General features: G+C 47.6%; 1 protein-coding gene across 1 annotated transcript; it reads left to right on the forward strand.

Moving 5' to 3' along the window:
* Positions 1 to 1,024: 1,024 nt before the first annotated feature.
* Positions 1,025 to 2,886, forward strand: HES1 (hes family bHLH transcription factor 1). Its single transcript, XM_007948008.2, has 4 exons — positions 1,025 to 1,132; positions 1,257 to 1,352; positions 1,587 to 1,674; positions 2,339 to 2,886. Exons 1-4 carry the CDS (start codon positions 1,025 to 1,027, stop codon positions 2,884 to 2,886), a joined length of 840 nt encoding a protein of 279 aa, XP_007946199.1.
* Positions 2,887 to 14,901: the final 12,015 nt, after the last annotated feature.

Genomic DNA, 14,901 nt, shown 5'->3' on the forward strand with positions numbered 1-14,901 from the left:
GGGTGGCGAGGGCGCGCGTGTGTCTCTGAGGCATTGTCATCAAAGCCCCCCTTGTTCATCTTTCATTTGAAATTTCATTTCCTTTCTGCTTAGTTGGAAGCTATTCTGATTGCTTCCTAGGAAGCACAGGGTTCGAGGCCTCAACTCTAGAAGTGGAATTGGAGACAGGGTAGGGGGAGCATTCTGTTTTGTTCCGAAAAACTTGCAAATGTAAGGTGGAAGGCATTTTTTTTTTCCTTTTTGTGTATGCAAATGCAAGCTTCACGCTGGATTGGTTTTCTCCTCCCTCGATATATAAAAAGTCTGAGCGGGAAATCCCTTAGACGTTTCAGTAACGCACGCCCTTGCATTCATTCCCCTTTTAACTGCTGCTAGTGTATTTTATGTCTGCTCTTCAAAAATATTTTTTAAATGAGCTGCTTATTGCAGTGAAAGAAGTTCTATTAAACAAAGAAAAGAGATATAGAGCAAAGACCCTAGAACCAGAAGAAATAAACAAAACCAAAACCAATGCGGGAAAACGTCTAATGCAACGCTTGACGGGACGAATAACAAAGGGTTAAAATCCTTTTGATTGACGTTGTAGCCTCTGGTGCCCCGGGCAGAGGCGCGCGCCATTGGCCGCCAGGCCTTGCGCCTCGTGGCCAATGGGGGGGCGCGGTCCACGAGCGGTGCCGCGTGTCTCCTCCTCCCATTGGCTGAAAGTTACTGTGGGAAAGAAAGTTTGGGAAGTTTCACACGAGCCGTTCGCGTGCAGTCCCAGATATATATAGAGGCCGCCAGGGCAGAGGAAGATCACACAGGATCCGGAGCTGGTACTGATAACAGCGCAATTCCCCTTCTACCTCTCTCCTTGGTCCTGGAATAACTCTACCTATCACCCAGTAGCCATAAAATATAATAAACTCTCAGCACTTGATCAGTAGCTTTGTGAAAGTCTTAAGTAAAAAGGACATACAATTTTTTTGTATGAAGAAATCAAAATATATAATTCTCTAGGGATTTAAAAAAAAAAAAAACGAAAATGCCAGCTGACATAATGGAGAAAAATTCCTCGTCCCCGGTGGCTGCCACCCCAGCCAGTGTCAACACGACACCGGATAAACCAAAGACAGCATCTGAGCACAGAAAGGTAAGGGCGGTACCCTTCTCTCTCGGCAGCTCCAAGAAATGGGTTGGGGGACCCTTTTCCCTTAAAATTTAGGGGTTGAAAAGTCAGTTCCCTTGGGAACTCAATCTCTCTTACTACTTTGCAGTCATCAAAGCCTATTATGGAGAAAAGACGAAGAGCACGAATAAATGAAAGTCTGAGCCAGCTGAAAACACTAATTTTGGATGCTCTTAAAAAAGATGTAAGTGGGGGAATGATGCTTTTATTTATTTTTTAATTTACGCAGTAAGTACTATTTATTTGAGGCTAAAAATGAAACCCCCTTGCTGGCGGGATTTTCTCTGTCAGCGCTGCGCTCTCCCACGCGGGAGAGCAGGTCCGGGATATTGGCGCCGCAGTCGGGGGGATGGGACGCAGCCTTTCGAGGCCGCTGCCAGAGATCTCACTTTTCTCCCTTGCCTCCTCTCCTGTGCAGAGTTCGCGGCATTCCAAGCTGGAGAAGGCAGACATCCTGGAAATGACAGTGAAGCACCTCCGGAACCTGCAGCGGGCGCAGATGACGGGTGAGGGCAGCTTGCCGCGTCCCCTCTGCGGGCGTCCCTCTCGCCCCGCGGTGATTTCTTCCAGACTTCCGCCCGCGGTTGTGAGAGGCATTCAGCTACATTTTACTGCCTTGGCTCACGCTCGCGTTCCCACGGTCTGGGGCTTATTTATAGCCACAACTCCAAGTTGTTACTGTTCCGGAAAAGGAGGGAGGAAGAGAGGTTATAGACGCGAGGGTGGCGGGCAAGCTTGGGTGTAGGAGGGGAAGCTGATGGGGGCAGGAGGACTTAGGACCGCAGCGGTTTTGAGCTGCATGGAGTCTGGGAGTTAACTGGTTTAGCACTCTCCTTACCCCAATTTACAGAAAGGGAAATAAGGCTTAGGTGGCGGAGGGGCGCATTGTCCAAGGTCATTCCACGCACTCGGCGGTGGGGGGGGGGGGCGGGGGCGGGGGGCGCAGATCGGGAACTGCGATAGATATAAATGGAGCGACAGGGAGTAGGGAGCCAGCGTTTCTCTGCCTTCGCTTCGCCAGTGAAGGGAGGTGGCTGGTTTTTCTAAACCCACCACAGCCCGAGGCAGTTCCGTGGTCAGGGTGGGACGCCGCGGGGACCTCCCAGCGCGGGAGGAGGTGGCGCCCGGACCAGGCCGTTCTGTGATGGCCTGTCCCCTTCTGACACGCAGCTGCGCTGAGCACCGACCCGAGCGTGCTGGGGAAGTACCGCGCCGGTTTCAGCGAGTGCATGAACGAGGTGACCCGCTTCCTGTCCACGTGCGAGGGCGTTAACACCGAGGTGCGCACCCGGCTACTGGGCCACCTGGCCAACTGCATGACCCAGATCAACGCCATGACCTACCCGGGACAGCCGCACCCCGCCTTGCAGGCGCCGCCGCCGCCCCCGCCAGGCCCCGGGGGCCCCCAGCACGCGCCGTTCGCGCCGCCGCCTCTGGTGCCCATCCCCGGGGGTGCGGCGCCCCCTCCCGGTGGTGCGCCCTGTAAATTGGGAAGCCCGGCCAGCGAGGCAGCCAAAGTATTCGGCGGCTTCCAGGTTGTGCCGGCTCCTGATGGCCAGTTTGCCTTTCTCATCCCCAACGGGGCCTTTGCTCACAGCGGGCCGGTCATCCCCATTTACACCAGCAACAGCGGGACCTCAGTGGGCCCCAATGCAGTGTCGCCTTCCAGTGGCCCCTCGCTCACTGCGGACTCCATGTGGAGGCCGTGGCGAAACTGAGGGGCTCAGGCTACTCCTCCCTGTAAACTCCCCAACCCACTTTTCTTCCCTCCGGACACTAAACAGGGACTTGGATGTTGGGAGAGAAGAGGACTTTTGTGATTAAGTGGTTACTTTGGTTTTTTAATTTCTAAAAAGTTACTTTTTTTGTAGAGAGCTGTATTAAGTGACTGACCATGCACTATATTTGTATATATTTTATATGTTCATATTGGATTGCGCCTTTGTATTATAAAAGTTAAGATGACATTTCGTTTTTTACACGAGATTTCTTTTTTATGTGATGCCAAAGATGTTTGAAATGCTCTTAAAATGTCTTCCTTTTTGGAAGTTTATTTGAGAAAATATAATAAAAGAAAAAAGTCCAGGTTTTTCTGTTTTAGAATTATTTCAGAATATGTAAAGAGGCTCTTGGTGGAATTTGAGTTACATGTAATCTGGGTGTTTTAAAAATCGGCACTTAGATTACTAAAAAAGTAACATTTTATAAAAATCTATCAAACCTATTTATTACCAGCCTTCCATGTGCTAAAAGGCTCAATCTCCTTGAATTTACAAGGTATGAGATGTGGCTTCCCTGACCAATTTGGGCAGCGTCTTCAAGGATTTCAAACATTTTTAAAGTTGCAGCTGGGCAAGTCATTCAGTCTTCACACTAGCTCCTTCTGAGGAAGGCTTGAGTGGGACTGAGTTCGTGAAGTTAATGGATCCAATCCGATGGTCCACTGCACCTTAAGGGCCGCTCCTGCATCACTGCTCCTGTGGGGTAGCTTACCAACTTCCAAAGTAAAACTTTCAACTGCTGCAGCCTCCTGGCTTCCAGTGTTGGAGTCTTCATTAATTAGTTCACCTTTTAAGTGCAGCTAGGCATTCTCTTGCACCAGCTTTCAAAAGTTTGAAATGCCTCTCTGCACCCTCTTCAAGCAAGCTGAGAAGGTCAACAGATTTCTTCTGCCAAGGGACAGCTAGTTAGACTCCCAAGTGGAGCCGGAACCCAGATGATTAACACCAGACATGTGTTTTTGATAAGTTTCTGTGCTTGGCTCTAATAGAGAAAGCATGTGGGGCCGGGCTGGCAGGCACACAGGCCATCTTCCCCTTTTAATACAAACAGCAAGCGACCCCTTCCCTTGGTCATGCCCCATTTCCAGGCAAGATGTGGGCTCCAGATAGAAGCAAAAGGGTTGTCTCGGGTTTCAGCTCACATAACCCTCCTTAACAAGTCCTAACTCAAAGCGGACAGCTTTAAACTGTGCCAGGATCTGCAGGGAATTTCTTCCAAATCCCATCACAAAGGCTTGTCAGATTTTGTCAGATTTGGCCAGGTGTTTGACTGCATCCAGGTGTTGGGGAAATGAAAACCACGAGCCCTGCGAGACCAGACACATCAGCCGCGCTGTGGGTCTGGCGGGCGCGCCCTCTTCCCCGCGCCGCTGGCCAGTCCTCCCAGCCTTCGCCCCTCCCGCCAGCCTCCCCCCACTCCTGACCCCCCTTCTCTTCTAAGAATGGCTTCTGGGAGGAGAAGGATGAGGCGGGAGAGATCAATCTTTGAAGCCTTCCTAACAAAGATAAAGGCAACGATTTTCTGTCTTGTTTCAAAAGCTTTACCTCTCCCCCGCCTTGCTCAAGCCTTTCCCACAGGCCAGTGTGGAGAGCGGCTCTATCACAGGAATGATCTAGCAGACAGACTCAATTTTCTGCTCAAATACCTTCAGACCCAGCTTCAGCCTCAGAGAGGGGTTAAAATTATTTTTTAAAAAAATCGCTGGCTCCTACTTGCACCATTTTGCATATATGAAAGGTGCCACCATCCTCCTCAAAAAGAATACTCCCTCCTTTCTCATACCATTTTTTTTTTTTGGCGTTTTCCCTCTTGTTTAAACACAAACATCTTAACAATTGTTCCATTAAGACACCCAACCGAAGATCAAATGCTTGATTTGGTAAACCTGACCTCAGGCCCCACTAGGAGTCCTTAACAGACATCAGGGCTCCAGTTTTATAAAAATTATTTCCTTTTATTTATGTTCTTAAAAATTCACAGAAAAACAGTGCAACCTCCACACCAGCTTAAAGTTATATCTCACCCTATGCTGAAAGGGAACAACTGAAAAGGTGCTTTTTTATTAATACCAGCAAAATCACCTAAGTATCTTCCTCAGAGAAGAACAAATCGAAGGAAAATTAAACATTTGTTCATTTGAAAATAATTGAAGTTTCAAAAACAATATTCTTTTTTTCTGAAATTTGAGTTTAACATTAGGTGTTTCTGTACAATACGGCAGGGGTAAATATCTGAGGACTTTTAGGTTCCTGTCCTGACTTTGCTACAAAATTCACTATGTCACCTTGGGTAAGTCATTTCCCTTCTTTGGGACCCGTTTCTGTGTCTGTAAAACGAGTGGGTTTATTTCTAAGACCCTGTACCCTCCTCCAATGCCTTGTTTCTGGAAGTCAAGTAGCAGGGGGAAAGGCAAAGTTTCAAAAACTTCAATCCTGCCTGCTGCCCGGAGTTCCCTGGGGTCTGGCCTAATTACCAGGCCCTGGGACACACCCAGCAGTGCCGATCACGCCACGAGATAAGGCATAACTCTGCGCTCCGGGCGCGGGCCTCCGGCTTCGGCTGCCACTCGCATTAACTTCTCAATGGAGAACCTTCTGGGCTTGGCCTCGCAACGTCCCCCGCAGCATCCGGAGGGAGAAAGGCGCCAAGCTGGAAGGGGGACCTTGCTGGGTCAAGACATCTTCTCAAGCAGTTCGTAAGCGCCACTCGGAGGCGTGCCCCATCCTACCCCACGTAGGGAGTGGGGGCCTAGGGGTTAAATTGGACCCCCTCATCGTCACCACCGTCCCGGGAAACCTGTCATTAAAGTCAATTAACTTTTCCCACACCCCTTGGCGGGTAACAATCCGCTGCTAGCTTCCTCCCAGGCTCCTAAATGCAACCAGATGGGCGGACGCAGCTGCCCCCGCCGCACGCCCGCTGGTCGGCCTAGGGGTTCTAGGGACGCCGCCGGGACCCGCGGCCCGGGCGGGATCGGGGCAGGGCGGCCACGGCGGCCTGGCCCCGGCAGCCCTGCGGCCAAGGTGGTTTGCTTAGCAGGCCCGGCTGCTTTCTGGCAGGAAATGAATAGCTCCCAGATGAGCTCAGGCAACCTGAGAAGTCGTGAGAACGGCGCGACCCCCCGCCTGTACAGCCGGCAGCCTGCCAGGCCGCAGGGGGAGCGGGCGGCGGCAGGAGGCCAGGAGGCCCGGCGGGCGGGCGGGCGCGCGGGCGGGCGGCGGCGAGGGGAGGAGGGAGGAGGGAGCCGCTGACACACGAGTCCGCGCCCGCTCCCGCTGACAGGCAGGCAGCCGCCCGCGCCGGGCCGCCTCCCCCGCTTCCCCCGCCCCAGGCCCCAGCGCCTCCCAAGCAGCAGGCTCAAGCCGCAGAAATGCGGCCGCCCGGCCTCGCCGGGGCCTGGAGGTGGGGCCGCCTGCCAGTGTTTTTCCAGTTCCCCCGGTAGCTCCAGGCCGCATTTAGAAGCCAAGGAAACTAGGCGGAGGCCAGTGTCGGGGCACCAGAGGCCCTCCCTGCCTGCGGAGCGCAGCCACCCTTTAGGCCAGGCCAAGGCAGGAGTAGGCAGAGGTGGGGGAGGGCGGGGCAGGGGCGACTCAGCCCAGAGCCGTCCCATAAAAGACAATCACCAAATAGCAAATATGGACACCTTACCAAATTCACCTCACTTCTAAATACCTATCTGACCACTGTTGTTGTTGTTATGTGCCGTCGAGTCAGCCGTGACTCATAGCGACCCCTCCTTGGGTTTCCGAGGCAGTATCACTACGGACCCCTCCTTGGGTTTCCGAGGCAGTATCACTACGGAAGTAGGATTGCCCAACCTTCCTTCCGAGGAGTGGCTGATGGGTTTGAACCGCCAGCCCTCTGGTGAGCAGTCAAGTGCCTTAGCCACTATGCTACCAGAGCTCCCAAAAAACCAACCTACTCATTGTCGTCTAGTGGATTTGACTCATAGTGACCTCTCCGTGGGTTTCCAAGCCAGTATCGCTAGGGAAGTAGACTGCCCAATCTTTCTTCCCAGGAATGGCTGGTGGGTTTGAACTGCCAACCTTCTGGTTAGCAGTCAAATGCCTTAGGCACTATGCCAGCAGAGTGTGGCATTTGACCACTAGGCCCACTAAATCAAACCAAACCAAACTCACTGCCATGGAGTTGATTTCGACTTATAGCGACCCCTCCTTGGGTTTCCGAGGAGATAGCTCTATGGAAGTGGATTGCCCAACCTTCCTTCAGAGGAGTGGCTGGTGGGTTTGAACCGCCAGCCTTCTGGTTAGCAATCAAATGCCTTAGGCACTATGCCACCAGGGCTCCTATACAGGGACTAAAAGATAATAATTCGTACACTGCCTGCCCTCTCAGAGCTCAGTATTTGGCCAGGGAGATACACAAATACACAAGTGACTCATCCTCGGCATAGCGTGTTAGTTGCCAAAAATGAAGCTTAAACAAAGGGCACCTAGAAAAGAGAGATTAATTCTGATTTGAGACGAAACCAGGGAGGTTTTTCGGAGAGTTGGCACAGGAAGCTGAGAGGTGAAAGATAAGTAGGAGTTTAACAAAAAGGAATAGGAAGGTGAGGGAAACTGCAGGCACAGGTAAATGTATAGATCAGAGCTGGGGAAATTTGAAGAAGTCTGCCGTGATTGTATTTAAATTTTCAAATACATAAATTGGCTTAGAGGTCAAAATAGGGTCAAGTTGTCTACTTCAGCTCACAGTTTACTGCATTATAGCCCAGGAGTTAAAAACACCAGAACTGGCTTCAGAATGCTCAGATTTTCAGCAAATCTCAAGTCTGTGACCTTAGGCAAATTACTTAACCTCTCTGTGCCTCAGTTTTGTAATTCTATACCTCATTTGTAATTTAGGGCTCAAAAACCAGTTGCCATAAAGTCAAATCTGACTCATGGCTACCCCTTGAGTATCATAGTAGAGCTGTGTTCCATAGGGTTTTCAGCGGCTGATTTTCCAAAATAGATCGCCAGCCTTTCTTTCCAGATGCCTCTATTTGAACCACCAACTTTTGGGTTAGCTGTGGAGTACATTAATCATTTGTACCACCCAGGTACTCCTAAGGCTCATTTATTGTTGTTGTTAGTTGCCCTGGAGTCAATTCCAACTCATACCCACCTTATTGTGCAGAGTAGAACTATAGAGTTTTTAAAGCTGTGGCCTTTCAAGGCTCCCAAGGCACCTGCAAGTGTGTTCGAACCCATATTCTTAAAGCTAGTTATCACGTGCTTAACCGCTTGTGCCGGAAACTCCTTCCTAGGGCTCATTGTTGCTGTTAGGTGACTTTGAATTGGTTCCAACTCAGAACAGAAGGAAATACTACCCGGTCCTGAGCCATCCTCACAGCTGTTGCTATGCTTGAGCCCACTGTTACAGCTACTATGTCAATCCATCTCATTGAGGATCTTCTTTTTCACTGACCTTTTACTTTACCAAGCATGATGTCCTTCTCCAGGGACTGGTGCCTCCTTATAACGTGTCCCAGGGCTCATAAAGGTACCAATTCCATAGGGTTGTGATGATTTAAGGAGTAAATACATGCAAAGCACTTAAACGCTGCTTGTCATATAGCCTTCAATATACCTCACCTATTATTATTTCTGAACAACCACAGTGAGGGCTGCCCACCAGTTTAGGAAGTAAAACTTGGCCTTTGCCCAGTGATTTCATGATCTGCTTGTTATTGCACTATCTCCCATGTAAAACAACCACTGCTTCTTCCTTGGTTTCTGCACTTCATGGATAATTATTGCAGGAGGACCTCTGAAGAGGAAAGACATGATCTCTGTAGCCAAAAGCTTACAATCTAATAGGCAAGACAGACAGGTAAAAAAAAAAAAAAAAAGAAAAGAATTACTCTGTTAAGTGCCACAAAAGAGAAGCAGTGTACAGCAGTGATCCAAAAGTAACACAACATAACATAACTTTTTGTTCCTTAAAGTATAATTAATCTTTGTAAATTTTTGTGATCACAATAATTGCTGGCACCGTAAACACTAGTCAAGTTCCACTTGGGAAAATAATTGTTGAATGGTCAATTTCAAGATTAATTATTTTATAAATACTAATATATTCCGGGACACTTTGGTGGTGTAGTCCTAAGGCATTTGACTGCTAACCAGAAGATTGGCGGTTCAAACCCACCAGCCACTCCTCGGAAGGAAGGTTGGGCAATCTACTTCCCTAGAGATACCTCCTCGGAAACCCAAGGAAGGGTTGCTATGAATTGGATCTGACTCCACGGCAGTGAAAGAGCATTAACCTAAAGGTTTGTGGTGTAAACCCACCCAATGGTGCCATGGAAGAAAGGCCTGGCAATCTACTTCTATAAATGGTAGAGCCAAGAAAACCCTATGGAGCAGTTCTACTCTGTAACACAAGGTCATCATGAATCAGAGTGGATTCGACAAAAGGGGAGCTCTGGTGGCATAGTGCCTAAGGCATTTGACTGCTAACCAGAAGGTTGGCAGTTCAAACCCACCAGCCACTCAGTGGAAGGAAGACTGGGCAATCTATTTCTGTAAAGACTTACCTCCTCAGAAACCCAAAGGGCGTTGCTATGAGTTGGAATAGGAGCTCTGGTAGCGTAGTACCTAAGGCACTTGACTGCTAACGAGAAGTCTGGCGGTTCAAACCCACCAGCCACTCCTCAGAAGGAAGGTTGGGCAATCTACTTCCATAGAGATATTGCCTTGGAAACCCAAGGAGGGGTCGCTATAAATCAGGTCCGACTCGACAGCACATAACAACAACAACAACATGAGTTGGGATGACTCGATGGCAGTGAGTTGGGGGTTTTGGTTTTTGCAGTGACAGATGTGGAAACTAAGACCTGAAGGACAGCTATTGTAGTTGCACTTTTAAAAGAAAACAGGCCATGCATTCAATTCTTGGAGAGAATCTTCCCCACCCCATGACACCTCAAGGGAAGACAGCATTTGACAGGATCTGCTCAGGTTATCTACTACTGAGCTCCTATCCTTTGCCGTAATATCTTGTTATCTTAGAAAACAGAGAAACAAGCATTTAAAATGCTGCCACTTTCCCTTGCTGTAAGAAAATAATTCTACTCTTTTCACTTTCCCACTTATTTTCTGAAAAGAGAATTTGTGATCTGTTAGTTTTCGGGATTCTTTCCATTTAGGAAACATATTTCCCCAACTGGCTAGAGATTTTCCACCAGTACACTTACTGAATTAAGTAAACTTACTGATGACTAGTCTGGCTAAGTAAAAACGTCAGTCTGAATTAGTGAAAAGTCTGAATTTTAAATACCCAATAGGAAAAGCAGTAAAATTTGCAAATACTTGTAGTCAGTCTGAATTCATGGTTCACAAAAGCACCTGCTTTCATAAAACTAGTGCATTAAAGTCCTTTAAAGGATATAGTCTCTAAAGGATATAGGTTAAACATGGCTCTTGCAATAGTATTTATGCTATAAATATTTCTTTACTGTAAGAATAAGAGGAGTCATCAGGCCAGCCCAAGTAAATGAGTGGAGTCTAAATTAAGAAGGCTTTACTGTAGCTATTCTTCCTATGCCCGGATATTTTTCCAGTTTTAATTTGCCTTTAGTCAAGCAGGAGTCAATGCATGTTTCCTTAGAACTGCACGAAGAATTTAAAGATAGCAATGTTCTTTAAGGAGCACTAGAATCCTTGGAAGGTAGGTTGAGCAATCTACTTCCATAGAGGTACCATCTCGGAAACCCAAGGAGGAGTCGCTATGAGTCAAGTCCAACTTGATGGCACATAGCAACAACAACAGAATCCTTGGGCTACGAGTGCTGGGTGGTGCAAATGGTTAACACACTTGGCTCTGAGAAAGGCTGGGACTTAGAGTCCACCCAGAGGCGTTTTGGAAGCAAGTCCTGGTGACCTGCTTCCAAAAGATCACAGTCATTGAAAACCCTGTGGAGCACAGCTCTACCCTGACACACAGGAGATCACTGGAAATCAGAATCGACTTGATGGCAACTGGTCTTTTTTTTTTTTGTAACTTACTATTTGTTTTTTAAATATGTGATCTGCTTTCTTTATAAAATAACTTCACTGGTTGAGTCATCAATGTGAGACATGAAATTTATAAATTCAGTTATAAAAATAACTCTAACTTAGAGGAAAAATACTTTGAGTGACAAACACCACCATCCAAAACTTCATGTTTTCTGTGACATCATTTCTCTTCCATCAGCTTTCTCTGCTAGCTATGTGGTCATTTGTCTCTAATACATCAAATGATAAAATAAGAGTATTATTCCTTAACGAGGTCAGGAGAAAGCAAATACAATATCTATCAAACAGTTTTAGAAGCAGCTGCCATACATGACATTTAGGATGTATTAACAGCCACCAGAACTGCTTCACAGGATGAGACAAGGAAACATCTGGTGTAAGCTTTTCACTTAATTCTCCCCACTTTTTCATAGGTAAGCATGAAAGTGCTTAAGGTATGTTTTTCATTTTACTGACCAACCAATAGAGATTGGAGATTTAAGGAAAAAAACTAAACTCACTGCCATGGAGTTGATTCTGACTCATAGTGACCCCCATTGGGTTTCTGAGGCAGTAAATCTTCACAGAAGTAGATTGCCCCATGTTCCTTCTGCAGAATGGCTGGTGGGTTTGAACCACCAACCTTCTGGTTGGCAGTCAAAAGCCTTAGGCACCATGACACCAGAGCTCCTTTAGAGATTGGGGATAGGGGGCAAAACCTAGAAGAAAGCCTTCCCACACACCAGATTTGTGAAGAACAAATAGTCTTGAGCTCAAAAAGTTGTCCTTTCCTGTTTCTGTTCCATAATTAACCCATAGGGTTATTTTCATGCAAAATTGAATCTTTTATGATTAAATATATATTTCCCCTAAAATGCTGCATAAAAAGTAATTGTGGACTTGGTCGTTTATGCCTTGCAGGGGAGAAACAAGCCTCCAAAAAATTATGAAGGCAAAGACCCATTTGTGTTATTTCCTTTTTGTTTGTTTTGGAGGTTGGGAGGAAGGCAAGGTGGGGCAGCCTGGATAGGAGAGCCAACATAAAAGGATTGTCAAGAGAACTTTTAAACTACTTTGGTATGATTTGTTTGAGATTTCACTTTAAGTTCAAAACTGTGATTATCCATCCACAGAAGAGACTTTTGAAACAGTTGAATGCCTGGAGCAGTTAAAAAAAAAATAACTTAAAATGCTGTTCATGCCTCAAATAATCACACAGCTCCTGAATCAAACAACTAAGGCTTTCATAATGTACTTTCATACATTCACTGTATTTACATAGTCATATCTACATACACACACTGGTTTAAAAGGAGCTGGTCCTCAATCAATGGTCTTAAGCTAGAGCAATCACTTACTAACTAGATGTTGGACTGAATTCAACTTCATTTTCAAACAGCCAACTCTACAACCTCCAGTCATGGGTCCAGATCGGAGATTTTCCCCCCTCTCCTCTGGTGGGTGCTTCCTCTGCCTTCCCTCTGTACTCTTTGGAACCTGTTCTGTTTTAAACAAACACCCCTCTGCCTACAGTCTCTATGCACCCTCGCATTGCCAGATTCTGCCTTTCTTTCCAGAGTACCTGTGCTGGGGAGTGCAAGCACCTGGGCTGAGGAAAGTGGATTACCTGGGCTAGTATAGTGCCTAAGGCACTTGACTGCTAACCAGGAGGCTGGCGGTTCAAACCCACCAGCCACTCCTCGGAAGGAAGGCTGGGCAATCCTACTTCTGTAGAAATACTGCCTCAGAAACCCAAGGAGGGGTCACTATGAGTCGGGGCCAACGAAGGCAAATAACAACAACAACAAGTATAGAGGCGCCTCTGACTCCCCACAGTCTTTCCCAAACCATTGTGATTCCTTCCTCAGTTAAAAATCTGTCCTCCTTTGATGCCATCAGCTCTCCCATTCTGTTCTCCTGGTTCTTGTCATCTCCTGACTTCTTCCCTTAACTTTCTCTTCATCTGCTCTGAGTCCTTAACCCCATTCTTAGGTACAGTGCTTTGGACTCCATCCCTTTCCTCTTCATCAGGCATATGGCCCACAAGACATCTTTTATCTCTGAGTTTTCAACCTTCTTTATCTATTTTAGGAGCTCTGATGGCACAGTGGTTAAAGCATTAGACTGCTAACCAAAAGGTCAGCAGTTCAACCCCACCAGCCACTCCACTGGAGAAAGATGAAGCAGCATGCTTCCGTAAAGATGTACAGCCTTGGAAAATCTATGGGACAGTTCTAGTCTGTCCTATAGGGTTGCTATGAGTCAGAATCAACTTGATAGCAGTGGGTTTGGTTACCTATTTTACCTGGATTTCCCAACCTATAAACACATTAATTTCTCTCCAAAACCAAACCAAACTCACTGCCGTCGAGTCGTCTCTGACTCATAGCAACCCCTCCTTGGGTTTCCGAGGTGGTATCACTATGGAAGTAGATTGCCCAACCTTCCTACCAAGAAGTAGCTGGTGGATTTGAACCACCAGCTTTCTGGTTAGCAGTCAAATGCCTCAGGCACTACGCCATTTCTCTATAGTCTTTAAAAGCCACCTTCTTCAACCCTGCACCTGTCTCTCTCCCTGCGACTTCTTTCCTCCCTATCATCAAGGATTCCTGGATCTCACCCATGCCCTCACTGCCTACTGCCTACCTTCTCTCTCGCCTCCTCCCAAGCAGCCAGACCTCTTGTCTGCTCTCTGCTGACAGGCTTCAGCCAGGGCAAGTCAGTGAACATGTCAGGTGGACCCAGCTGCCCCTGAGCCCCACCATGGGGGAGACAGTATGTCTCAAACTTAACGCATGGCCCTATCCCTACGCAGAGCCGTATCCCTGTCTTCCTAGTCTTAATGCATCTCCCTCAACTTACCACCTATCTGGTCCCTACATCTCGCAGGTCACCAGGAACCATCAAGCCTCCCTGACTTACTAATCTCAACCCCCACTATTGTCGCCTTGGTGCAGGACTTTTGAGTTGTTTTGCTTTTGCCTCCCCGCTAGAGTGATGTCTTCCCCTCAGCCTTGTCTCTCTCCACCCCTCTGCCCATCCATGTAACATGTCTCTGCTAGAAAATCTCCCCAGAGCTTCCTCTTGGCTACGTGACTGGATAAACTGGCATGATTTGCTCCTGGTTGACAATGCTGCCTCATTCCCTACAAGGACACTCATCCGCCTGAGCAGCCAAATTCACCTGCTTTCAGGGCTTGAACCCACCATGCTCTCTCTGGCTTCTATTCCTTTGCATGCACTGAGTGGGGACCTGAATTCCACTTCTCTGCACAGACACCTCCCACAGTACATGTCCTTTGAGACTGCTCAGGTTACCTTCTTCCGGAAGCCCAATCTGATAGCTCCCAGTTCCCTCCTCTAACAGCTCCCAACCCCTTAACCCCTTCTGAGGAGTATCCAACACAGTTCTGATCATAGTGGGTTGTAAGTGTCTGTTAATCTGTCTCCCCAACCCAGACTGTGCACCCCATAGAGGCAAAAAAACTGAGTTTTTCCTGTACCCCCAGCACCTGGCTCAGTGTGCCTGGTATACAAAAGTCATTCAGGAAGTTGTATATTACTAGGATAGTATAGAGTAGGATGACATGAGGCATTGGTGGTACAGTGGTAGAATTCCCACTCTCCATACGGGAGACAGGAGTTTGGTTCCTAGCCAATGCCCCTCAAGCACAGCCACCACCTGTCAGTGGAGGCTTGGGTGTTGCTATGATGCTCAACAGGTTTCAGGAGAAGCTTCCCAAACAAGATGAACTAGGAAGAAAAGTCTGGCAATCTACTTCCAAAAATCAGCAGATGAAAGCCCCATGGATCACAATGGCCTAATCCACATGCATTTATGGGGCTAGTACAGGACTAAGCAGCGTTTCCTTCTATTGTACACGTGATTATCAAGATTTGGGGTCGACTCACCAGCAGCTAATCACCATGATAATAATAATATATATA

Source organism: Orycteropus afer, unplaced genomic scaffold (genome assembly GCF_000298275.1).
Source record: "Orycteropus afer afer isolate SDZICR_OR568_19922 unplaced genomic scaffold, OryAfe1.0 scaffold00198, whole genome shotgun sequence".
Classification (NCBI taxonomy): Eukaryota; Metazoa; Chordata; class Mammalia; order Tubulidentata; family Orycteropodidae; genus Orycteropus; species Orycteropus afer.